Raw genomic sequence first — 27,434 nt, forward strand, 5'->3', positions numbered from 1 at the left:
AGGGACCCTACTTTGTTCTAAACATTCAGATTCAAAGATGGTAGTGAGTAGGGTTTTCAGCTTGGAAAAGTCTCTCAAACCCTGCTGAGCTCAGTCCTCTTGCTTTCAGGCTGCTTGAATGGCATAAGGTCTGAATGATGCCTAGGAAAGCACATGGAATTAACTGCAATGCCTATTTCCACTCTGGGGGCCCAGTTTTAGCCTGGGAAGTAGATTTGACAGAATACGCAGGCCTGTGAGCTTCAGAAATTGACTTCTTAGAGATGGGCCAAGTGGACCATGCAGTGAGTTCAGGATGGCCAATGCCTCCCTTCTGCTGCAACTGGACCCCATCTGCCATGCAGAGAAGTATAAGGAGGGCCACTGGGTGCGACTTTAACCTAACAACTGACAGCCACCCATAGCTCCCAGAACCACTGTCAAACACTTTTCCTTCTCCAAGAAAGCAAATTCACAGAGAAGGAAATTTTCCCCCATGTAACTTTCTAAAGCACACAGGTAGAATGAATGAAAATGTACATTATATTATTTAGATCTCTATCTGCCCCCCCACCCAAAAGTCTGAGATTTTAAAACCTCAAAACAGAAAACTCCTAATAGATTCTCAAAGTGAAGGGTTTCAAATGATGACATTATGAACCATGTAAAAAATCTATATATTCCAAGTTCTTTACAGTCTGACAGGGAGAACTTAATAATGAGAGAAACAAATGAATGAGTTTTCCTGCAATGTATTTGAATTCTCTCCTTCTGTACCCTCAATGAATCCACCATCTGTCTCTCGTGCAGGCCAGTGTTTATGCCCAAACATCTTACTATACAATATATACATATTGTAGATTCTTTTAAAATTGTTTCTTTTTAAGTAGATGTGTTGTTCTTTTTAAGTCAAAAACCAGGGTATGGGTGAAGAAAAGAATCAAAATGTTGCTTGCCTATATGCCTGTGTTTTGAGTTCACTAGATACTCAAGTTAATGAGTTGGTCAGGTTTTCTATGAAAAACCCTATTTTAAAAACAAACATCAAACTTACCCCATTTCCCAAAATTTAGTTTTGGCTCAGAGAGGAAAGCAACATTCTTTGATATACTTGGAATCTAAATTAGTAATTCCTGAAGAAAGAGCATCCAGCAAGCATTATTTTATAGAGGAAGTTGATAGAGTACATAGACATCTTTCTAAAGACGTTCCTCATTTTTGGGGGGTGGACTAGTATCTTGGAAATTCATTCATATAAATAAACAAATGTGGGGTTTTGCCACATAGCAACGATCGATAGTAGCCAATTTTAGAGTGAGAATCTGGTTTGGGGCAATTACTTTTGAAACACATTATCACATTGGTTTAACCAGGACTTGCTCCAAGCCAGTCTTATGCCGTGCAACTCATATTTAAAAATATCTATCTATCTATCTATCTACCTACCTACCTATCTACCTATCATATATCCACCTCTCTATATATTAGCAATTGGGAGGTGTTGTCTTAATAAACATATACCTCTTTAAAACCCATCAGGGATATTTGTTTTAGAGAAATAATGTAATGAAACATCAGAAAGAATCATGGAAAAGAGAAGAGGTACAAAAGTAGAAGAGGTACTATGAACACATCTTCCAGGCAGGGGGTTTCATTCATAGAGAAGCAGCGCCACCTGCTGGCAGACCTGAATTTTGAACTCACTTTGCCATTGAGGACTATCTATCTTGCAATCTATGCATAAATATACAGCAATATTTCTCAGCTGCTGTTATACATAAGAATTTTATTACCAGTCGGTAGATTTCTAACACACTGGATGCAATTTAATAATCCTCTATTACCTGGCGTATGGGTTATATAAAAAGCTAGAATGTTAATTGTTGACAACGCAATTCTAATATGTAAAGCATTGTCACCCAGTAAAGACCCAAATAAATCAAAAGGGAGAGCAACTTTTGTTCTAACAACGTGTTATTAAGCACTACAACTTGATCACTTACATAACAGTAATGTTCATCCATTTCGATGTACAAAGAAATCAGGGGAAAATGTATTTTGAGCTTATTAACTGAGAACTTTTCCTTCATTTACAATTGAGAGGAAAATGTTTCTCAAAGAATTTTTCCCCTTTCTTTAAAAAAATGTAACTAAGCTGGATGTCATTTAGGGTATTTTCTCTTATAACAAAGGCTGAGCTATAAATAACTAAGATTGCATCTATAAAATGTTACATTTTTTAAATGGCAATAAGGAAGTTGTAGGGAATATAAGTCACTGATACAGAGAAACATTACCTGTCATTTTTCAGAAGGAGAAAAAAAGATCACACAAATGTGATAGCAGAGGAACACAATAAAGAGAAACAAGAATGTGATACTGTCCCTGATTGTATCTGCAAAAGAAACTGTGAAACAAATTAACACCCAGGTACCGACCAAAGGCATCTTGTATCATCAGTGCAAGTGACCCCTATGTGACAGAGAAGGCTGATTTTGTCAGAACAGAACTAAGGCATGGGCTGTGAAATCAGGTGGTTCATATCCAATGAGGACACTCCTTAAAACTCTGATTTCATCTCTAGCTGAAAAAAAAAAGAGTTAAAATGTAGCTTAAAGGATAGGCTAATGCAATTGAGATCAGACTTTTCACTAGGAACAAACAAACCCCAAATCTGATCCAAGAGCCCCAAGAACTGTTTTTAAAATGACAGTTGTTATGTTGTCCTCATCTGATGTGATGCAAAACCACTGCTCTGGTAACACAGGCTTTGAAGAGGAAGGAGAAGGAGAGGCTTGTCAGTTGCTCTGAGAGGCAGGCAAATGCCCTATTCAGCTGGTGGAGAACACACTCTTAATAAAAGGAGCTACTGAAATTTAACCCCTACCCAACAAAAAGTGAGGCATGTGGCAACCAAGAGTGGATTTTAAGATATACACATATAACTGGACTGTCTCCACTAGTGGCTGTGGGACCCTGTGCCTCCATCAGTCCCAGCAGGGTGAAAGCCAATCAAATGCCAGAATGCCTCTCGGTGACCTTTGATCCCAGAGTGCCTCCTGATAGCTACAAGAGGAACTTGGTAGGGTCAGGGGCACAGGCAAAGGGCTGCTTCTCCTCTCCCAGCTATTGGAGACACATGATGATCAGGATGAGTTTCCAGGAGGTGTGAAAGACCTGCATAATCAATGTCTTAGGCAAGCAAGGTAATTATGTCTAGGCAGCTGGCTAGGGCCCAATGGATTAGAAGTCTGTCTTGCCTTCAGAGAAACTGAGTTAAATTCAAGTCCATAAGGAATCACAGTTGGACGAGAAGAACTTGATGGATTATGGATCCCGAGGAGAGGCGGAGACTGTTCAGGAAGGAGTGACACTACAGGGCTGGTCGCCTTATCATGCCTCCTACTGAGGCTTAAACCTGCAAGGACTTACAGAAGGGAATGTATCAACACCCCACAGGACCTCCAAGGAGCCCCAACACTGTATGTCTGACAGCAGAAACAAAAGAAGTCACGTGACACCGGCAGAAGCAGCAATTCTAGATCAATCTATTCAAGAGCTGCCCAGCAGCCAAAGGATCTAATTACACGACCATTCTGTTCTACACAAAGGAAGGCAACAAAGAAGGAAGAAGAGATCTTCTTCTCTAAACTATGAACACCTGATTCCCCAACAGGGTTTAAGTGTCATTCTGCCAGAATCCGTTGAATTCCCACTGTGTTCTTGGCTACTGTGTGCCACGTGTTGAGACCGTGAAAGGCCAAGAAGACTTTTTGTTTGTTGTGATTATTTGCTTCTTGAAAAACCCAACTCAATAAAGAGTTGTTGATTTTTTTAAAAAGTGATCAACTAGCTGAGCACCCATGGCTCATGCTTATAACCCTGCCTACTCAGGAGGTTGAGATGTGGAGTATTCAGGTTTGCAGCCAGTCTGGACAAAAAGGCCCTGCTGGCTCTCGGTGGGACTAACTTAGAAATACCGGCTTACAGAAGAGACCTATTAATTCTGACTTGGAGTTTGGCTTCCTAACCATGGCCATCTTTGAGCAAAGCAAGGATTGGCAAGCTTTCTCCTTACCAGGTCAAGTAGTAAAAGCTTTTTGTGTACCAGAGAGCTGGAGCCATATGGTCTCGGTCGCAGCTACGCATGCAGCTTGGCTGTGCACCTTAAAAGCAGCCAGGGACAACAGGCAGACAAAGGATGTGGTGGTGGCACACTAAAACTACACACTCAGACCATGTAGCTCTGGGCTGTGGTCTGCTGACCTCTACTTTAAAGAGAAAATTGCCACCAGCTTGAAGAGGTGAAGAAAAGAAATGAGCACAAGATAACATTAGAAGAGCATCATGTAATAAGAAGAGGAGATTTTTGGAGATGATATACATAGAGACTACTGAGGTGGGAAATGTAACTAAAAAAATGACTGGAAGCCAGGCTTCAGGAGCTCATGCCTATAATCCTAGTTACTCAAGAGGCTGAGATCTGAGGAGTAAGGTTTCAAACCAGCTCAAGCAAAAAAGTCTGTGAAACTATCTCCAATCAGCCAGTGAAAAATCTAGAAGTGGAGCTGTGGCTCAAAGTGGCAGAACACCAGCCTTGAAGAAAAAAAGCTAAGGTAGCGCTCCCAGGCCCCAAGTTCAAGCCCCAGTACTTGCATAAAAGAAGAGTGTTTACTGAAACTAGACTGTAAAGCATTTTGAGAATCATATTAAATCTAACAACAGAAGGCTAAAGGTTATCCTGTCTTGAATGACCACTGGTGTTCGAAGACCATGAGAAGGTGTTTGTTTGTTTTCTTTGGAATCCTCAGTAGCCAGCAGAAAATTTAGAAAAACCATATATCCTAGGGAAAAGGGTACTTCCTCCCCTCCTAGGGGAAAAGAGAGAGAGATTAAAAAAGAACAGCTAATATTAAAGGACAAACCTGTAAAAAAAAAAAAAAAAAAAACTTGTGGGCTTTCTCTCTATCTCTAGACCCTATCCCAGAAGCGAACACTGATCCACAACAATGTTTGAACACTGATCTACAACGTTTCTATCCTCCAGTGAGCAGAGCCTCACGGTAGTCAGAAGGGTAGATGTTAGGGTTGCCCAAGGCAAATGAGCAAAGGGCAGGGCCTCTCACCAGGGTAGAGAACAAACTCTTCCTGGAGCAACCAGCAGCCACTGAGCATCCACAGATCCAAACCTTGGCCACCCCAGGAATAACTTTTAAGTCCCCAGAAAACACATAAATCTCAACCAGTGTCTCTTTCCCTGTTCAGAGAGCCTCTAGAATTTTCAGTCTTTAACTGCTCATGAGATTATTTTCATGACTGCACAGTGAGGGAGAATGGCTTGAGAATCTACTAACATAGAAAAAAGGCAAAAAACAATGTCCTCCTAAGTGACTAGCATCTTTGTCTCCTTAGCTGCAATCTGAAAAGAAGCAGGATTCCCCCAACAAATGCCTGATGATTTCACACTCAAGTGCCAAGACTTCCAGACCCCCTCCGGCCTCAGAGTCTTTATCTCTTGTCTCCATTTCTGGAATCTGTCATCTGCTCACTCGGGGTCTCTTCTCTGCAGGTCATTCTACCTGCCTTTTCAGTAACACTGGGTATTCTTTTGTCTGTGAAGCATCCCTGTGGGATGTGCACCCTCAGTCGGATGTGTTAAAAGCCAACCATGGAAACATATAGACCTGCAGTGAAGAAAGGGCAGCTCAGCACTGACCACTACAGGGAGCACCTCGGAGACACTGGAAGGTCAGGGGGTGCTTGGTGCAGACAGAGAGCGATCTGAGAGCAGTCAGCAACATTTGTGTCCTCTTCTTTGTCTCAAGCAGAATACACAAATGACAGAGAGAAAATAGCTATGGGATACTCAATATCCCCGGAGTGGGACAAGTGTCACCTAAGTGCCGCTGTTGGATTCAGTCTACAAAGTCAGTGGTCCGAATGGTCGGGAGAGGCCTTCCATGTTCCTCCCATTTGAGCAGCTTGGTGGCGTTACCTATAGATAATTAATTAGAGCTCTTTCCTCCATGAGCCTACTGTAGAGCTGCCTACCCAGTGCTTTGCCTTTGTGCCATCCTAACTCACAGGACTATGACCAGGTCTGCTGAAATTAGTAAAAAAGGAACTGCAAACATCTCAAGTCATTCACTTTTCTAAATACTCCACATGTGGTAGGATCCCTACCACTCCTGACTTGAAAACACAGATCTTTGCCAGTCTGATAGTTCACTTTTCTCCCTTTGCGACTCTTCCTAGACCTTCTTCCCCAGGGTTTACCCTGTACAAGGAATACTGACTTGATCTACTAATAGATGCTTTTCATGTTTTGCCTTTGTTTCTTAGTACGATTCCCTTTCTTCATCTTCTTGTGCATCTTAGGTCTTCATGTTGATGGGCATACTCTCCATGGTAAGCCGCTTAGAAAGCTTCGGGAAACTTCATGGATCTTAGATCAGTCGGCTCTGGCGTACTGCGTACTCTTGAATGGCTGAGAGTCACTTCATTTATTCATTCTCTTACTCATCAAACATTTACTAAACTGGAATCCTTCCGGCTATTTCCCACTTAAGTATTCTTGCCAATACAGGCATGCCAGCCAAGGATGCCAGCCTACTACATTTCTGACACTGGAGAGAAGGAAGAAAGCCTCCAGGCCTATTCTTGACTGAAGGCAATCCAATGGGTTCCAGCTCAATAAAGTTGATGTTGGCCCAAAACAGAGGTTAAGGAAATGTTCCAGCCTGAGCCTCGAGTCTTCTCATTTCATGGAAAAGTCTCTCAGGGCAATTGATCATCACTGTAGCAGATCTGCTTCAAATGATTCAGCCCTGTGTTCATTAGGGTCCCTTCTATAGCCCTAGGGACCCTGGATGATATTCAAAATATGACAGAAGCTTTCCAGTAGGTGAGAAGGATCCAGGAACATCTTGTCTCATTATTTCTCTTGAATATGAGAAGACAGTTCCTCTTAAAAATGGCCAAATGAGAGGGTCACAAAAGAAAGGTAGACTTGTGAGCCCAATAGAGGATCTCAGAACAAACATCTCTGGGTATAATCTCCCTCCAAACCAAGCACTCTCCAACTATTTACAAAGCAGTCTTTTCCACTCCCTCAGAGATTTTCAATATGAATCTGGTCTGACAATAACCATGTCAGACTTGGCTCTGTTCACATAGGTTCCTTGCAGGGGAAAGCAGAACTCTTCTCAGCAAATAGAGAATGAAGAGAGAGGATGCCCCGATTAAGTAATTCAACATGTTGCTTTAGGAGAAAGCCTTCAAGAGAGGAGGAGAACACAGCTCATTGGCTGAGTGCATTTTGCCACATTTCACTTCCAGACATTAGCATTGGCAGCAGGCACACCCAACTGCTATAGCGAGACCTGGGACTCAAGTGCTTCTCCTCCCATGCTGTTTTAATGCCTCTTTGGGTTGATGATGTACGCAAATGCTGTAGTCACGGATGCTCACATAGAAACATCATGAACACAGACAAAGGTTGCACACACAAAGAAATAGAATGGAAAAGAAAATTGTACCATGGTACTTAGAAATGCCCCATGGCTTCCTAACATTTTGTGTGGCAGTACTTCACAGGAAATGTGTTTTGTATTTCCACTGGAGTGGGATAAGTGGTTGAAAACTACAGTGGATTTTCAGTGAATAGGATGTGAACTACTTAGGTTTTCTCCCCATCCATAGATAGAAGACATGCTGTCTCCCTCAAAAAGACAGGAGGACAGAAGTCTCAATACCATATGTGGGGATTAGAAAAGGTGATTCTCATGAGCTGTAGCCATGTATTTGGTGCCAGCATGTTCAGAACTGGTCCCAGGTTGTAGCTGGTGGTTACACTTGTGTCTATGGCTCGGCCTGGACCCACATTCTCTTGCACCAGTGGTTGAAGCTGAGCATACTCAAGATGTGAGTTATTCCACTTGGGAAGATGTTGAGAGCAGAATAAGATATTCAGGGGAGGGAAGCACTTGGGTGGAGTAGATCCTCCAGGCCAGTGGGAGTGAATAGAGCTGAGGAGGTCTCCAGTCTTGGCACGCGGGTAAGCCTAAGCGGATCTAATGGCTACTGGTCAGTTGGAAAGAGTTAAGTTCATAAAATTTAACTAATAGAATTCAATTGCTTCAGGGCCACTAATTAAACTTTCTTAAAAGAAAAGAAAATTCTGAAACTTCTTAGACTTGCCTGTGGATAAAGCCTTTCAGCTGCAAGAATGCCTAGTGGATAAGGGGGATGCATCCTCTTATAAAAGCTGCTCTGAAGAGCTGGGTCCTCCCTCCTCCTTTCACAGCTTTACTAACTCTTTGACTTCTCCCAGCTGAAAGCAGGACTCTCAGTAGCCTTCCAATCATTGCTAGCCCCTTCATTATGGCTGCCACTTTCGTATTCCTAAAACAAAGTGACTGTGATTCATTTCCCTGATCAAACAGCTTAAGTGCTTTCTATTGTATTAGAGATGATAAACAAAAACCTTGGCCTAGGGCTGGGAATATGGCCCAGTGGTAGAGTGCTTGCCTCCCATACATGAAGCCCTGGGTTCAATTCCTCAGCACTACATATATAGAAAAAGCCAGAAGTGGTGCTGTGGCTCAAGTGGTAGAGTGCTAGCCTTGAGCAGAAAGAAGCCAGAGACAGTACTCAGGCCCTGAGTTCAAGCCCCAGGAGTAGCAAAAAGAAAACAAAAATAAACTTGGCCTAACCAAGGATGGAGCCCTAATACCCCAGAGAGGGGATCCTCTCCTTGGACTGCTCTCTTAGGTCCCAGCCTTACTGGGGTGACAAGCTGCCTCCAGTCTGTGGCTCCTCTAGTCTTTTCCTTCTTTCCCATTGACATAGCAATCTTAGTCAACTGAGTGGGGCACAGATGTAATCATAATAAATCAGGAGGCTGGGATCTGAGGATCATGGTTCAAAGCCAGCCCAGGCAGAAAAGTATCTGAGATTCTTATCTCCAATTAGCAAGAAAAAAATTAAAAGTAGAAATGTGACTCAAGTGATAGAGAACCAGCCTGGAGTAAAAAGAGCAAAATGACAGGTACCTAGTACCTGAGCTAAAGCCCTAGTACCAGCGTGCACAGAGAAATAATCCTAGTCAACTGCACCAGTCATTAAGAGCCCCAATGGACTCCAGAGAAGATGAAGCCACACAACTTGTTTCCTAACCTCACCTCTACTGCTTCATCCCTTAACAGCTCTTTCAAACTTCTCAGCCTTATCTGTATCATCTGCATATGGGCCTTTTTATACCTGCCTCAGTTTATAGTACCTGCAAATACTCAGTACTACAAATAGTAGAGACTGAATTATCAGTGTCTTGTCAAAGACATGGAGTCACAATATTACATGTGTTCAGCACCACAATGGTACAGGCATACACCTCCTTGCTCTGTTGACAGAGCGCCTTGCACAAGGCAGAGAGGAAATCACACTAAGTCTTAATAGGAATCCAGGTTAGCCACCTGGCCACTTCCTAGTTTCCTCATAGTAACAAATCTCTGCTTGGCCTATACAATAATAATTAGAGATTCTGTTTGGCCCATGGCCCTGATACATTATCCTTACCTTAAAAGGGAAAAGCAATTATACACACACACACACACACACACACACCCCTAAGTATGCTTCCTCTTTGTCTTTCCTCATTAATGAACATGACCTGTTTATAATTTCTATATCCATTCAATCCTGAAAATACTTTCCATTCAGCCACTGATACTTTGAATCTTTAGTGAGAGTCAAAGATCCCAAATGCTAAGATCTTTTTGTATGAGCGCACTGGCAAACATCCCTCATTGACTGGGCCAGATGACAATGGTCCGTCTCGGATAAAGGAAGTAATCTAGCTGAAATGATGGGCACCATATGAAGAAGGGACATCCCAAGGCATGATGGAGAGAAGAGGAACCACACATCAAGTGGCTGGTTCCAGTTTGGATGGGATTGGAAGGCAGGATAGAGTGAAGCCTGCACTGTGGGCTCAGGAGCCCCTCCCCCAGTGCCTTTACACCATTATCAGCCTGATACTAATTTGAGACAATGCCCAAACACATCACCACAAATTAGCTGCAGACAAACCATAGAAATCAACTCGGGGGGCTATCCTGAATATAGGCAGGGGGATTCCCAGCTCCACAGCTGCACACTCCCACAGATGTTTCTAAAAGCCTCTTCCCAGAGGCCCATTTAGAGAGAAATTAAATGCAACTTTGACTTAATTAACGTTTTAAATGATAATGAATACAATGTAGATTCATCGGAGGCATTTACATTGTGTTGTAAAATTGATAAAAATTTAATAACTCTTTGTTAATAAGTTATGTCTCCCCAGACTCATAAAGCCTAAGGCGCTGGTGACTCCAGACTGGGCCTAATGTAGGTTCCTTGCAGGTGGAGGAAGGAGGCAGAAGATGGACTTGACATTTGCTCCAAGCCTGCTCTAATTCAAACCTCTGCTTGTTCATCAGTACTTTATTTCATACGGTAAAGGTCAGGATTTGGGCTCAAGGCAGAGCCTTGACAAGAAAGCTCAAGTGGAAGGCAGTCTAGCCCTGGCATCTGTCACCTGAGATCGTGGGGGAGGAGGGGAGATGGAGTGCTAACTGGCCACATCTGTCCTCCACCATGGAGGCAGGAGGGAGGAACCCTCGCCTGGTGGTGGAAGCTGTCACCATGAGTCTCCCGACAACCAGCCACCGTCCTGAAATAAAAACGCAAACATAATCTCCATGTCACCTTTCATAAGGACCTCTGCCTGGCATATATGTGGCATGCCAACGTCTTTTCTAGTTCATCTTTAAAGAGCAAAGACATTTTTATAGCATCAGATCCCTAGAAATGGCTGGGGGAGGGGGGGAGTCTAAGAGACAAGGGTACACACAAAGGATCCTTTGCTTTCCCCTCCTTCCAACCTTCATTCTTCTGATCTCTCAGTTCTATTTTGAAGAATATCTTTTGGAAAATGATTTAGCCTACTGCTCCCTTAGTTTTCACCTGTATACGGTCCATTGTCAATAGTATATTTAATTTAAGGAATTCAGCAATACTTTGGGGGAACCGGGAGATTAAGAAGTGAAGGTACAACAAAGCTCCTAAATGCAAATTGAATACTTTCCCTGACATGAGACCTCAGTAAACATTTGTTCCAGGTGAAAATGGGGCTTGTCTGGTGTTCTCTAGAGACAATCATCTGAGGGATTTTTCTCAAAGGAAATTTTGTACCAGCATGTTTAAAAAACACTCCTGAAACTGGCTCAATGCTGATTTGGAAAGCTGACCATATATAGACTCAATGCCCATAAGAAGGCATATTTCCAACCAGCCCACTGCTCCGGGGGCCTACAGAGAACAAGTCTTGCATGAGATCCTACAAAAGGCTCCTCTTGGGGACATTATCTCAACTATATGGAATGACTAAATGGTGGCCTAGACCCATCTGCCTTTCTGCTTCCTTTTTCTGTAATGAAATAATAGCAAATCAAGATTCACAGATTGAGGTTGACTAAAAGGAGTGAAGTGAGAATCTCCTGTACTGTTTGAAGTAAACGCATGGCCAGGATGTTGACAAAGAAAGGATCTGGGAAAGAGACAGGGAGACAGAGATTCACACCAGCAGGGATGGGATGAAAAAATGGAAAACTAGAGACTTGGATACAGGGGCTCAAAACAACCCTCCCCCTCCCAAAAAAAAACCACATGCTAGAAAGAAGAGGCTGACCAATGGGCACCAAGTTAGGAGGAATTTGTTCTAGTGTTCTGTTGTACAGTAGGGTGACTACAGCTGGCAACAGTTTAGTGTATATTTCAAAATAACTACAAGATGACATTTTGTCTCACCACAAAGAAATATATGGTCCATGACTGAAGTGATACAATCCATATACATAGACACAAATACAAAACTCACATTGTACCATATGCATTTGTGGCACTGTATCACAATTTCAAAATTTATGGGAACTAACATTAAAATTGACCAGTGCTATCCAGGTGCGAGGGGCTCACGCCTATCATCCTAGCTACTCTGGAGGCTGGCATCTGAGAGTAGTAGTTCAAAGCCAGCCTAGGTAGGAAAGTCCCTGAGAATCTTATCTCAGATTAACTATGCAGAAAAAGCAGGAAGTAGTGTTGTACCTCAAGTGGTAGAACGATAGCCTTGAGCAAAAGACAGTGCCCAGGCCTTGAGTTCAAGCCCCAGGACTGGCAAAAATAAAATAAAATAAAATAAATAAAAAAACTGACCAGTGCTAAGAATACTTCTTCTCTCTTTCCTTTATCTATCTTTCTCTTGCCGGTGTAGTAGTAGTGAGAAGATGGACTCATTTGTTTCCAAGACCCAGAAGTAGCATAAATAAAATCTAGGACTGGGGAGTCTGATTAGATCCCCAAACTATACATAAGAGGAATGAGATAATTACAGACTGCTGGTCTTTAAAGGTGGCATCTTAAATCTCTTCTGCTTTCGCAGGTACTGGAGACGTTCAGCATAGGTGTGTCCTGTGAACTCATTTCCATCCCTTGCCCTAGTACCTGATTTTATGTTCTTTAAAATGCCATTAGTTCACTAAAGTGACCATTGGCAATGTTAATTCTCTTCCCACACAAACCAAAGGCCACTCTGCAAAAGCTGATTTTTGTTTATTATCTGACAAGCCTCAAGATTACTCTAAAGCAATTTGGGTATGTCTCCCTTCAACCTAACTGTATTGGACTCTGCCTCTCAGTTTCACCATCCTAACCCAATGCCTCCCTATGTTACATTTATATCCCAAATAAAAGTCATACACAATTTAAAGTTAGATATCAGTAGTTTGCAAATTGTGTATGTAATCTTGCAGGTTTAAGCCATTGGTAAATTGAAAGGTGGGCATGAGTGAGCGCCTGCGTACTTGAGCTCAAAGTAGTTCCAAGTTCAAGCACAAACCCTGCTCATCTTCTACCACACTATTAATTTGCTTGTAACCAGCATTGCTGACAGCCTGCGACCAGAACCACATCAGGTAGGTCTCAGCAGGTCTGAGGCAAGATGGCCCTAGGTTGTCACGGCATCATAATTTTACTCGTCTCTTTCTATTATATCAAGCCATCAGATATTAGGCAAGAACAAAAAGCACAAGAATAAACCTCCAAAGAGAGACAAGGTGAGTTTCACAAAATGGTACCAGGAATAGTGAAATGGACCAGAATTTACACCTACACAAATGTGTACTATGTTGCTCGATGTTTACTTTGTACACTAGATAGTGCTAGAACACTACATTTTTGTGTAAACAAGGTACTACATGTGAAAAACCTGGGCCACACACCATTCTGATATCTTTTTATTTCCTTTAATGCTGAGACTGGGGCTTGAACTCAACACCTGGGCACTGTCCCTTAGCTTTGTTGCTCAAGGATGGTGCTCTACCAGTCGAGCCCTGGCTCTACTTCTAGCTATTTGCTGTTTAATTGGAGTGAAGACTCTCATGGGCTTTCCTGACTGAGCTATCTACCTCTAAGCCATGACCTCAGATCTCAGCCTCTAAAGTAATTAGGATTACAGGCGTGAGCCATTGTACACAGCTCTCTCCTGGTATCTTTGATGAGAGTTTAGACTCCTGTGGAGGACCATCTGAAGCAGAGATAAAAGTCAAAGCAATTAGAAAATGATAATAGCCTCTGAACAATTCATTCCTACCCATATTACAATAGTCTTGCACTATTGTTAATAATATTAAGTTTGTTGTATCATTTTACTTAAATGAATTTTAAACAATTGATTAAACAATGCTAAGATTCTTAAGTAACATTAAAATATTCTTGTTCACTGTCTTTTCTGACACTTGTGTTTTATGTTATTTGTTTATTTATTTGGGGAATGGTTTCTAAAAGAGTCCTTCCACCCTGCAGGTCTTTACAGCCACACATTCTGACTTACCATTTCCTTATGAGTTCAATAGAAGGGGGCACCTGGTTCCTTAGCCTAGGAGTCAGCAATGACTGGTCCTAGGTCACGGGCCACACCTCCAATGGAGGATGTGTGAAATCAGAGGGAGAGGTGGGGGGTGTGAGAAGGCATGTTTGTAAAATAATGTGAACACTTTTAATATGTTACTACTCCTCTGGGAGCCAGCTACCTCTCTTCCCACTAGTAATGGCACTTTATGTTTCAGTTTAATGTCCCTTGAAAAACGGAAATTTTTCCCTTTATAAGAAATTATTTTAAAAAAGAAAGAAAGCCAAGTGAGAGAGGAAGACGAAGAAGAAACGAATTAAGCTGCCTCCTAAGCACACCGGGCTCAACTGGGAACCAGCGACCAAAGAAAGCTCCATAATAGTATAATGACCTTTAATGAGTATCTTGGGAAACAATACAGCCTCGGCATAAAAGACAAAGGGCAAAACCCATCATGGCTCCACTGACACTAATTCAAAATGATTTTCAGAACAACTAAAGAATGTAAGAGAAGTAATCTGATCCGCCCATCTGACCTCACTTTGATTCCAGGGCCCTTCTCCTGCCATTTCTAATTGTCAGAGCCTCTACATCTCACATCTGCTCATATTTAATGAAAAGACCACTCTCACCACTGCTCTGTGAGTCAACTCACTCTGTCAAATGGGTATCACCCAGCGCCGCCACCAGCGAGGAACGTCGGGGGTCAGCATGGCGCTCTGCCAGTGGTGGGGTTCAGCAAAGGCAGAGGCATGTTTTAATTGGAGAAGAAGGGCTTATGTGGGCACATGAAGGGGCTCAAATTGGAATGGATTTTTCTAACTTATTATTAGCGGTCAAAGGTGAGTGGTCTCACACAGGGATGGATGAAGTCTGCTTTTGTTTGATGGAGTGATGACGGTGGGAAGAGAAGGAAACAGAGAAGGCAAACCTCCCCCTGAGCTGTCACTACCAGTTAGGGCTTCAACACACAGCCCAAAGCCTCGAGTTTCCATGACGGAGGCTGAAGGCAGAGACACAAAAGGACAAGAAGAAGGTCCTGTGCAGAGTGTTTCTGAGAAGGCAGGAAAACCCCAACCCCAGTGATTCTTCTCTTGGTCTCCATCAATGCTTGGGTTCAGTTGCAGAGCTGAAAAGTCCCTCTATGGCTTCTCTGGAATTAAATGGAAATGACACACACTGGGCATCATGGTCCTTGAATGGGAACACAGACTATGCTGTGACTGGTACAGAGGGCCAGTCCTAAGACATGAGCTTGGGAGCTCTAACCCGAAGCCAAAGTAGCTCCTCCCTTTGTTCCACTGAATCTGAGGCCCAGGTTTTAGAGCCTAATTGATTACCTGAGAATAGAAGTTGTGTCTTAGGTAGAAGATGGTTGGTAGTTACACGCACCACTGACAATCAAAGAGAGGTAGCCCATTGGTACATCTACAGTTCACCTCCTTATCTTCATCCCCATCTGTCTTTGAACCTCATGACTTGCCAGATGTCATGAAATTCTCTGTGCAGCTGTGACCTGGGTCATCTGCAGAGTAGCATATAAATGAGAAAGAACTCATGCAGGTAAATAAAGGGAAAAGAACTCATATTGTGGCTTTCTTAAGAAAGACTTCATAGGATGCTTCCTTTCCAATAGTTTAGGCAAATGTGGTTGGTGCTTCCTGACTCCTCCCCAAGCAACCTCCTTTGTTGTCACCCGTAAGTCAATATTGTCCCGTGGAATTATTCTAGAGAACTAGCAAGTCATAAATCAGAGGATGGTTCTCCGGTTCTAGAACGACCTTTTCCAAATGCCTCCAATACAACTCAATGTATAGGTCCTGCCTCAGATCTGAATTACAAGTTGGAACATCAGCAAGCACTGAGCCTGGCTCACAGTTCAGTGTGTAAAGCAGAGTTGGAGTTCCCTTACTCAGTAAGTCCTTGTGCATCACCAATGCACAAACTGGGACTAGCTTCCATCACCACTGCACAAACTGGGGTTTACCTTCCACACTGGGACACATGAGTTAAGAATGTGCACCTCACCCAAAACCAGCTGCATGACACCAGGTTCTTCATCACTGAGCTTGCAAGCAACAAAGTTATATGCTATAGACTAAAGAAAAAAGAACCCAAACAAACCCCAGAGATTCAAGACTTTTTTTACTTGCTACTTAGACTCACAATTGCTGCAATATCTTAGTTAAATACAGCTATATTCTTCAAAGAGGAAAGGTATTAATGGAATCATCCTTTGAATTAGTCATCTCTTTAAGGGAAAACTCTAGAACCTTCACAAGTTGTTGAATTTAAAATACTCTTTTCAGCTGGGTAATGAATGGGTCATACTATAATCCTAGCTACTCAGGAGGCTGAGATCTGAGGGCTGAGGTTCAAAGCAAGCCTGGGGCAGAAAAGTCCATGAAATTCCTACCTCCCATTAACTAGCATAAAGTCAGAAGTGGATCTGTAGCTCAAGTAGTAGAGTGTGAAAAAGCTAAGCAAGAGTGTGAAGCTTTGAGTTAAAGCACCAGTACTGTCAATAAGTAAAATAAATACTAATTTCTAGAGCATAAGATAAAAATCTGGGACTAGGGAATGAGATGTAATTAGAAAAACAGAAAAAGAACAAAGAGAAGGAAAAAGAAAGAAAGAGAGAGAAAGAAGAGAGAGACAGAGAAAGAGAGGAAGAAGGAAGAGGGGAAGGAAGGAAGATAGGAAGATATAGATACATAGATTGATAGATCTATAGCTAGATGGATAGGTAGATTTTTATTCACATAACTGCATCTAAATCCTGCTCTGCTTTGGAATGCCAGGGCTATCTTGTTCTCCCTATCAATCCAATCCAATTTATAGCCATCTCCAAGACATAAAGATATACATTGTCACATAGTTCGGTATGAATCTAGTATTTCCTATGGCTGTCACTTAAACTTTACCTTTCCACTTATTGAGCCAAGAGAAAAGAAGAATAGCAGCAGATTGTTCTTTCCAGTTTGTTCATGATTTTCAGAAGTACAGTAAAGCCAGCAAGATCAGAAGGGTGACCCTCTTCTGCATGTACACAGAGACACAGGCAGCCAGGGACAACACACACCACATACAAGGTCACATGGGGAAGAAAACACCAGCCCGACACAGGACACAACACCCACGGACGGGACTGACCACAGACGACACAGACACAGAACTGTGTATGTTGAGGTTGAACTTACAGGCACGGAAAGTGGTGGAGCACTCATTCACAGAGACAGAAGAGAGTGGGAAGGCTCTTTCAAGGGTGTCCACGTTACCACGCACACGGCCTGACATGCACGAGCAGTCACGCTCAGAACGTCCGCAATCAAAACAACATGCCCGGCTCATTCTCTTGTAGATAGACATCTTGGCTATAACCACGTGGATGGGTGGGAGGAGAGGAAGAGCGGCAGTTAATGGCAAGGTCACACACAGCTAGGTAGCTGCAAGGGGCGCTGGAGGGATTGAACACAGGTCTTAGTTCACATTAACAGTCTTGACCCAGAAAAAAAAATAAATAAATGCATAGTGATTCTTGGTAACAGTTTGTTGATACATAAAAAAGAAAGAAAATCAGTGAAATTATAAATTGTCTTTATCATCCCCCAAGGCTGCTGCATATTAATTTTTTTCTCTCTCTTTCTCTCTTTGGTGAAGCAGTAACCATAGGAAAAGGGCATAGCTAAATACATCTAGACTCATGGATGAAAACAATAAGAAATTATAAACAGCAAAAAAAGTAACCCACACAACCCCACCTGGCACAAACAATGTGGGAGGACAATAGAAACACACAGGTCATCAATTCAGTAATTGCTTATTTGGTATGTTATAAATGGTTCTTTCAAGATGCAAACGTATCTAATCCATAGGCTTTCCACATTTCCATCCATTTCCAGGCACCAGGCAGAGTCTGGGACAAACTTTCACCAAATTAAATGTGAAATGACTACATGTTAATGTGTTAATATGGAATCTGAGAAGGCCTTTGCTGAACTTCCCGGGAGGAGTTTACATGATAGCTACAGGAATTTAAATTTACTCTTGACAGAACAAATATCCAAATTTGTCCATATAAGAAATGCAGCTACTCAAGGTAAACACTGCATACTTCCCATTCAAGAAAGTTCACAAATAAGAAATGACCAAATGTATATGAGACACTGTGCTACTGGAATGTGTTTAGCTACTTATGGGAGCTTGTTTTGCTTAAAGCTAAATCTGAGATTTCCATATGCCTATCCCTCCACACACACACATCAAAAATTCAGAAAGCAATCCATGTGTCCATCATATTTCTTTTACTTGTATAGGAAATAGTGGCCAAAATAAATACAAAATGACAAAATAGGAAACCAAAGAACAGGGAAATAGTTGATTGATGTTTGCACGCTCCCGTGAAGGCTCTTGGGAAGGTAGATGGTTGTGTGCTGCCTTGGGATTCCTCCCAGAGATTGACCTGCAAAAGTTTCTCCAAGTACTATGGTACTTTCCAGTGGCCTTCACTTCTACCCTTCAAGTCAATTTATATTTCAGTACCAGAGAAGCTTTCTGTATATTTTGATGCTACAACAGGCAAATGTGTTTTAATCACTTAGCAAGAACCCACAAGGTGGGAGAAGACTCCATTACTTATTTCAAGGATCACAGTCAAACAGTGCACTCAAACTGGATCTGTGTAATCCCCCGGGACCATATGTTTCATATGGAAACTCAGCTTCCACCCTCTTTCTTGCCCTTTGTAGAGAGAATGGCTGCCCTCTAATTTTAAAATACAGCTTATGGTTTTGCCCTCTTTGAAGGTTACAGTCACCAGGAAAGGGGTTTAAATCTCTCAAATGGGTCAAGTCCTGTTCTAAGACCTTTATATGACTTGCCATCCAGTATATTTGTCAAGCAAAGGTAACGTTATGATTGTGAAGAACAGGCACTGGGGGAGATGGAGAGAACTTTTCAGTAGCATCTGCATTCCTGTGAACTTGGCTCACATTTTTAGTGACAGGTTCTTTTAGCATCCGGGCTCATTGAGATCATCGTGCAACCCCAGCCCTGTTCAACGCACTGTACATCATTCCCTCAGGCTTAGCTTAAAAAAAAAAAAAAACTCCCACTATAGCATTTGATTCAGAGGAATTTGGAATTTTAAACGCATAACTTTGAATGTCCAGACATCCCAAACAAAGAAGAGTGGCTGAAATCACGAAACAGTGGCAGTGGGGAGAAGTCCTCCAGTAAAGACATGAAAACATTTTTTTTTAATGAATCCAGATCTGGTATACAAGTTGAATGAATCCAGATCTGGTATACAAGTTGGAGAAGCAATGCTTTGTTTTTCTTTTCTTAGTTTTTTGACTGGAAATATTGATTTGTTATTTATACAGAGGAGAGAAAAATGAGGATGGTATTTTGTTTCCCTGTAGATAAGTTGTTTTGAAAAAAAATTAATCAAATGCTGTAGCAGAAGAGCAGCCCATCAAACTCAGAAATGCTATGCTTCTCATTAGCAACAGTCCCTGGTTTTCATTTCCATACTGGCATTTTAGGTTCATGCACAATAATGAAATCTGACACACTGATGGGGAAAGAGAGTTCTTGTACATTATATATATATATATATATATATATATATACACCCCCCACATATATATATAATGTACAGTCATTAAGATAGAAATAGAGCAACTCTTGAAAGTATTTGGTCAGAGGTAATCCCATCACAATGAGGGATTTAAACCTCTTACTTTGTAAGTGTTCAGAAAGAAACAGAACATCAAACCCAGTGGCTCTCAGGGACTGTTTGCAACTGTCATGGTTGGCTGTTCCGGAGACCATGCATTGTTCTAAAATTTCATACTGTTAACATGCAGGAACAGGCTGAAACTGGTAATCAAAGCAGCAAGAAACAACAACAAAAAAAATCAAACCAAACCACACCATTTGCTATAAGAAGATTAACTGTTAATTATAAGCAGTCACATTCCAAAGCAGCATATACATAAAAAGGAAAACATGCTATTACTCGTCATTCCTTCTGAGTCATTTTTACATTCACACCAAATGCAAATTAGAAATATCAAAAGACAAACTATACACAACACACACACACACACACACACACACACACACACACACACACACACACCAGCAAGAATGATCAATGAGAGGCTCAGAGACAAGACAGAAACAGTTAAAAACGATTGAGCCCCAGATGTTGACAAACCTTCATGAAACACAATGGCTAGATCAGGGTCCACCAGTTTGGAGGGTGACTCCTTCTCTACTTCTGGAAGAATCCATGTGCGTTGACCCTTTCTCCCACATTGGTGTCTTCCCTATGTATTTCCAGGCCCACTTTCCTAAAAGGGAAGGCTAACTAACCTTCCATCTTGCAGAGTGATCCGTCAGGCTTGAAGGATATATGTACCAGCTAGGAAGAGATTGCCTTTGGGAAATGATTCAAGTCATGGACAAACTCCTTAATTAAGAGGTATATCTCCCTCCCTGATGGTAAGTGTTTCAGAAGCTGTAGATACGCCGTGTGTAAAATTACACATACTCCTGAGTTGAAATGTGAAATTGGTTCACATGTTGTGGTTACTCTCCTAATTGGGGATTACTTCAACACTTCTAGGCTTCCTTCTCCTTGCGTTTCATGGATATTCAGAATCAATAGTATTTTATTGGTGATTGTTGCCTTTTCTAAAACTGACCTGGGCTAGAAGATTAATTTTAGGAATCAGAGAGAGTAACTTTAAACTCTCAAGTTTAGGTAACCAAAAGCCACTTGGAAAGTTTCAGTATTTGTTTAAAAAGGAAGTAAGTCTCTTATCTATTCTATGGCCATACAAAGCACTCCCCCACACCACCTCAGTAGTGTTTGCTGATTTATTTTTCTTAGTAGTTATTTGTTGCTCTCTCCCCAAATCCTTGGAGAAAGATTTTCCAAAGGATTTCAATGGCAATACAAAGTAGATCTATGAGGACATCTAGTGGGCCGGAATGGGCTTGCAGCTGAACATCATAGGCATCAAGCTGAACTTGCTGGCCTTTCTCTGAAAGGAGCAACAAGAGGGCCCTACTGTGCCCTCAGAATCGAAATGTGTGCAATGCAATTTCAACTCAATGGATATTCCAATGAACAACAGATGTTCTGGGACAAAGGGATGAGAGGTCTTAAGAGATGATCTTTGAGCGATCAATAATGGTGTCTTGCAAACCTATTCTTTGCTGCAGCTTCCTGAGACTGAGCACAGACAAGAGGGCATCTCTGCAGGTGTGAAGCCTGTAGCTACTTGTCATTCTTTCTTAAGTCTCTTGGAACTTTATGCTCAATTAATTGCCCTCCATAGGCCAACTTAACTCTGAAAAAGCAAAAATGTAAGTCTCCAGGGACTCTGCTTTCTCATTGGCCCACATCATAAGGTTCTTGTTCTTGGAGCAGTGCCACAGATTCAAAGAAGTTATGTGGTTGCCAAGAATTAGACTTTGGGTCTCACCTTCCTCCAAAAAAGAAGAAAAACTATGGTTGAGAAGTTTCAAATTTTGAGAAATGGCTTTTATGTGCGCCTTTCTTCACCACCATAAAATTGATATTCATCCAGTATTTCCATTATGACTTCCTAGTAGTATTTATAGCGTTGAAATGAAAGTATTTCCATAATGGACACCATCAAAAGTATCTGTTTACTCTTGAGTGTTTAAAATGGAAAGATTTCTCAGACAGGAGCTTGGACAACTGATTTTTTGTTGTTGTTGTTCTATCTTTAGAGGTCATGGTGAGCAAAGATGAAACCTGCTGCAGATGTACCACAGTTACTGGGAACAAACTGACAATCAGCAGTCAGACCCAGGTTCTGTGCTGTTTAAGCTCTGCTGAGCCTTTCCAAGCCAAACCTGGAAAGGAAGGGAAAGCTGGAAGCTATCCTGCCCTCTGCACCATCTGCCTCCTGGAGCAGCAACCAAATGGACAGCCAATTTGCAATTGTAGGATGTTAATTTCCAGGGTGGATTGGAAGGGGCAGGAAAAGTAGTCCTGGAAAGAGAGATCCAGGTAGAAGCTTTCCAAGTGCTGGGAGAGAAATATTTTAGGTATCAAACTGGAGCAAATGCAAGGGAAGGGGAAAAAAATATCTGCCATTCAATTAATAGACACTTTTCAGATCACAACCTCACTTTTCAAATCTGCCTCGGAGGGACATATTATTCCCAAGCATGAAACTAACAACCAAAATTATAAACAAAAATTTCCATAGGAGAGGAGTCCACTAAGGTTTAAGTTTGAGGTGCTTTGTTTGATGTGACACTGAGAATTGGAGAACATTGTTTCAGGTCCTATGAAGGAAGAATGATGTCTTCACTTAGAAAAATCTTCCTATTACCTTTTGGAGGAGGAAGAAAAGTCTTCAAGTCTTTTAAGAACAGTAAGAGAGGAAAAAAACAAAGCTTGTTAATGTCAGCATCACAGAGCTTGGAGCTATTGATTCAGCCCTCAACACTCACGTTGTAGCTGGGACAGGTAGAAGAATTTGACTGCATTTATCTGTTGATTGGCATCCCATTTCCCTGTAATTCTGAAGATGTGTTAAAAAGTATGCGAAAATCTGCAGGTATGGAATAAGGCTCATACCCTGGGCCATGCTTCAAAGCAATAAGATAATCTATGGAAGAAGGGAGCCACCGAGTCCATATAGGCAGGCTTGTGTTGAAAAGAAGGTCAGTGTTTGAGTTTGTTTTTTAACATTGTCATTTTATACCCTCCAAACATAGAAGACTAGCCAAAATCAGATGGCCAACTTACTTCTTCTGCTGCAAAGAAATATAAGAGGATTGAGTGCTGGAACATTCTTCTCCAAGTTCCAGAGCCGTTGGACCAAGTGAGCTACAGACAGGATCTCATTTTGCTTTCATCGGGCATTTATATTCATGAGCAAAAACCCAACTCTGATGGCTACTGAGAGCAAGATGGCCAAGTTACCCATGGAAACAGTGTCTTTAAAAGCTCCTCTTCCTCTGTCAGATCTGGTTGTGTGAAAAGGAATTCTTGGCTTCAAGTAAGTTAAGAGGCCTGAAGACGGACAAGAACCTGTTCAGACCTCTTGTTAGTGCATTCTCCTTAAACCAGATTTTATTTCTGTAACAAATACATAGATCCTCCAAGATATCTGCCTAACAATCATGGAGGCACTGCACAGGACTGACTCATAAAGGAGAAACGTTATTTTAAAGCAAGAGAACCTCACAGACTGTAGTACATAATTACCCCCTTAGAAATACTTATCTTCAGGAAGGTAGTTCAGGTCCTTAAAGTCCTAGAGTCAGGTAGCCAGTTAATTCTCTAGCAAGTGCCTTCTTGATAGAGAGGCACAACACATACTGTAATGAGCACATTCCTCTCTCTGTGGAGTATTTTCTATGCTTATATATAAAAATATACATTTTTACATATAAAGTATTGGCGCATGTCATATATATCTCACAACACAGGAATATATATGTAGCCTACTAGGTGTTTTCTCAAGGGGAGGACTTTAAGCTCCACAGCTGGGGAGACCCATTATAACTCATTAAAGGCAGGCATGACAATGACTCTTGATGGAGGAAGTATCTTGAGCTAGAGTGGTAACTACCCCAGCCTCATCAGTGTCCCTTAAAAGTCCTGAGACAAGGCCTTCAAGAGAAACACACTGTTGTCAAGGTCTTATTTTCAAATGGAAAAATAAGACCACATCAGAAGCTCTTTGGAGGTAGGAAGTGGGTGGAGGTGTGGGGAGTGGGTTCGGAAGACTCTCCAACATTAGGCTGCTCCGCAGACTAGGGCAGGGCATGAGTGAGTGGGAGAATGATGTCACTGCTACATGCAACATGAATACCAAAAACTCAAATGAAACTGAAGCTGTACGGAAAATAAAAGAAGTGTCTCCACTAAAGAAAGACAAAGGGGAACTGGACTTCGGGCTACTGGGAACTTGTTTTACTCACAATAGATCACTACCAGTGTGCAGTTAAAATAGAGTAGGGGCCGAATTCCGAGGCAGCAAAGAGGGAAAAAAAAAATCAAAGATACATCAATAATTAGAAGTTCAAGAAAATTCCTACAAACACATCAGTCTAAACATGACTTGGTCCCTTAGGAGTCTACCCTGGGCAAATTTTCAGAGGCTGGGAGGGAAAATAAATCATTAGACCAGGTCTGTTATACAGAAAAAAGAAAATGGATAAATGGTAGGCTCTAAGAGCCTGCTCGTTGGCCAGACAGCTGAATTGAACTCACTTCCTGCATGGAGAGCTATGAATAAGTGGAAAGAAATGCAAACTTTGTTAAAATATACTACCACACGACTTCCAGAAATGGAATGTCCACACTCCATATCTCTAGGTAATGTGGCATGAGATGTCGAAGGTTATTGGATGGAGGGGAATAAGGAGTGGGGTGAGGAAGAAAGGGAGAAGAATTGGATTGGGGAAAGTGGTTAGGGCACGGTGGATAAAGGTGGGAGACTGTCAATAACTGCACCCTCACTGCTACTTACCATTTTAGGGTGAATTATCCATACATAGACTAATAGATTTAGATAAATGATCAGATGGGCCCACTGACATCTTTAAAACAGAGTACCATCCATCGACTTGGTGACCACCCTAGTATGCTATTAATAATCCTATGTCTCTCTAACCAAAATGTCTTTACAGTCCAAACCTATCTTCTACTTCCTTACTTGTCCAGCATGTACATGGGGGTTTATATTCAATAATTCATAATCCCACCCATATCTGCATTCCATACTCTGGGTTATGGCCTTTTAATAAAGAAGAATGACATATGGACAGTTCTGACTGCTGTCAAAACATGAGCCTCACTGCTGAGGGCCTTGCCACACTGGCAAGGGTTGGTGGTAGCTCTAGTTTCAGAGCAACGGGGCCCAGCTTCATGGTAGAACATATACTTCACTAGCTCAACAAACTTTAGGGGAAACAAAGGTAATATAAAGTTCTTTTAAATGATGACGACCCTTTCTTCCCCAGAATAAAGCTAAAATTTACTACTATTTGCTTGCATGGAACCAAGACTGAAAAGTACCCTGGAAGTCAGCTCTTTGCTTGTAAAAACTCATGAAATTGGTCTGTCATGACACTGTCATTTCAGTTTCTTTGAGTTAAAGAGGCTCTCTCTCTGTATACATTCTCTTCTACCTGTGCTTCCCGATCATCTCTATCTAGACACCAGAAAGATCTTTTTGACTGAGAACGGATGTCATTTCCTTGCTTGAAATTTTCCAATGACTTCCTCCTATAGAACTAAACCCCAGATTCTTACCATGGTCCCTGCTCTGATCTCTGATCTCATCTTACACCACTCTTTCCCCAGTGTCATTTGCCTCATCAGCCTTTATATCTTTCTATCAACTGTTACAAAAATTAATTTCTGGGGCTGGGGATATGGCCTAGTGGCAAGAGTGCTTGCACCGTATACATGAGGCCCTGGGTTCAATTCCCCAGCACCACATATATAGAAAATGGCCAGAAGTGGCGCTGTGACTCAAGTGGCAGAGTGCTAGCCTTGAGCAAAAAGAAGCCAGGGACAGTGCTCAGGCCCTGAGTCCAAGTCCCAGGACTGGCAAAAAAAAAAAAAAAATGAATTCCTGCCTTTGGGCCTATTGCCTAGTTCTTCCACCTACTAGGATTAAGTCTCAGCTTCAATGTCACCTCCCAAATGCAGTCTTTTGGAGTACAACCTATGATAGCTAGCATCCTAACAAAATTCCTCACACACTCAGGTAGTCTTGTTTTTCTTCTTGCACTTAGCTCTCACTCAGTGAATTTATTCAGCTGCTTACATGATGAAACTCTGTCTCCATTCACTAGAGTGAAGTTCTGTGGGAGCAAAGGACTTTATCTCACTCCCCAGTTCATCCTTGACACCAAGGATGCACCTTGAATGGAGGACACTCGGAAATACATTAGTAAATCATAGTCTGGACATTTTGTTGATGTCTCTGTGGAATGAGGTTCTTTTGAAATTTCTTCTCATCAATGATTGGCCTCTGTACTCTACCATTCTCAACCCCTCCCTACAAGAGTTTCCTTACAAAAGAGTTCATCTTCTTACATTTGTCTCTTTCTCTCCCTCCTCTCTCCTCTCTCTCTCCCTCCCTCCTCTCTCCTCTGTCTCTCTCTCCCTTCCTCCTTTTCCTCTCTCTCCCTCCCTCCCTCCTCTCTCCTCTCTTGCTCTCTCTCTCTCTTGTGTGTGTGTGCACACAATTGTCTCTACTCTCAAGATGTCCTATTTCCTTGGATGAGAAGGAGCTGGGGGATTCCTGGTCAACTGAGCTATGCTTCTGCATTCACAGTCAATTGAGCAGGGCTGGGTGGACACCCTGAGAAGGCTAGCGAGCCTTGGAGCCTGGGAGATGGGATGGGGGCTAGGCTTCTTCTGCATCTTACTCACTCATCTTGGTAGGATATTGAAATTGGAATTTCTTGGGCCTCAATCAGTAAATGCTCGTCTCTGTAGGGCGATGGGTTTTGAGAAGCTGGAAGTGAATATGTGAAGTAGCAGAGAAGATGAGAGGCAAACAGAAGGCCTGAGCTAGTTTTGTAGCCAGCCTGGGAGGATTTTTGCAGAAATTTCTCCAAGCCAGGAGATAACTGAGATACCCGAGACTGAGTAATGGCTTTATGCCCAGCAGTGCCATCTTTGTGTCTAACATTTTAGGCATCAAACGCTATGTGCCCCCTTAGCAAGGCAGTGACAAAGGCCTCTGTTTCAGTTAGTGTATCTCCACTGAGTTGAGCTTTTAGCACCCTGCTCCTTCTCATCTGACCTGAGGTCAAGGTCACCCATCTAGTTAATCTCTCCTTTATACAAGATGATGGCACTCAGAGAACATCCCCAAGAGAGGACCTGGAACCCTGTGTGTTGGCTGTGTGATTCTCAGCACTCTCATTCCCTTGACAATCAGAAGCTTTGGGTCTCTCTGTGTAAAATGGGATTCACAATAGCCCCTGGCAATTACACAGGGTTATGGTAAGGATCAAAGCCACTACCACAAAGAACTTTTAGGACACTAAATCACCACAGGAGAGAAGGAATCATTTTTCTTTTTCAGTAGGGCTCAGTACAGTTTCAATTAGGCAACGTGTCCTAATTGCTGCTAAATGAATGGTCTTCCCCAGGTAAGGATGATTTAAGCCAGGGTATCTGCAGCACTCACCAGGCAATATTTTCATTTTCATTAGTGCATAAGGTGCTAGAGGAGATACACAGAGAGACAGGCTGTGCTGGGGGCTCCTGAACTCAGTCTAGAACACCCCCAAAAAGAAATGTGCTTCAGGTTCACCTTGAGGACTATGCTAAACAGTCCCCCACAGGGCAGCATTCTTTCCTTGAGGCAACTCCTGGAAATCAGAATCCAAATTTCTGACTTTTGATATGAAGGCCTATAGGAATTGCTACTGGAAAGACTGTCAACATCCCGTCTTGGAGACTAAGTTCCTGAGACTCAATGTT

The 27,434-nt window shown here is 42.1% G+C and overlaps 1 protein-coding gene across 9 annotated transcripts in view; it reads right to left on the reverse strand.

Moving 5' to 3' along the window:
- The window catches only part of Kcnma1 (potassium calcium-activated channel subfamily M alpha 1), a 692,132-nt gene that overhangs the window by 97,966 nt on the left and 566,732 nt on the right, over nt 1-27,434 (reverse strand). For 3 of the 9 annotated variants that reach the window (XM_048339122.1, XM_048339113.1, XM_048339112.1), the window contains exon 19: nt 17,125-17,298. The exons of the other annotated variants lie outside the window; for them this stretch is intronic. In XM_048339122.1, coding sequence (XP_048195079.1) covers nt 17,125-17,298 — 174 coding nt within the window. The remainder of the gene's footprint in view (nt 1-17,124; nt 17,299-27,434) is intronic. 9 annotated transcript variants of the gene reach the window in all.

Source organism: Perognathus longimembris, chromosome 2, assembly GCF_023159225.1.
Source record: "Perognathus longimembris pacificus isolate PPM17 chromosome 2, ASM2315922v1, whole genome shotgun sequence".
NCBI classification, from domain to species: domain Eukaryota; kingdom Metazoa; phylum Chordata; class Mammalia; order Rodentia; family Heteromyidae; genus Perognathus; species Perognathus longimembris.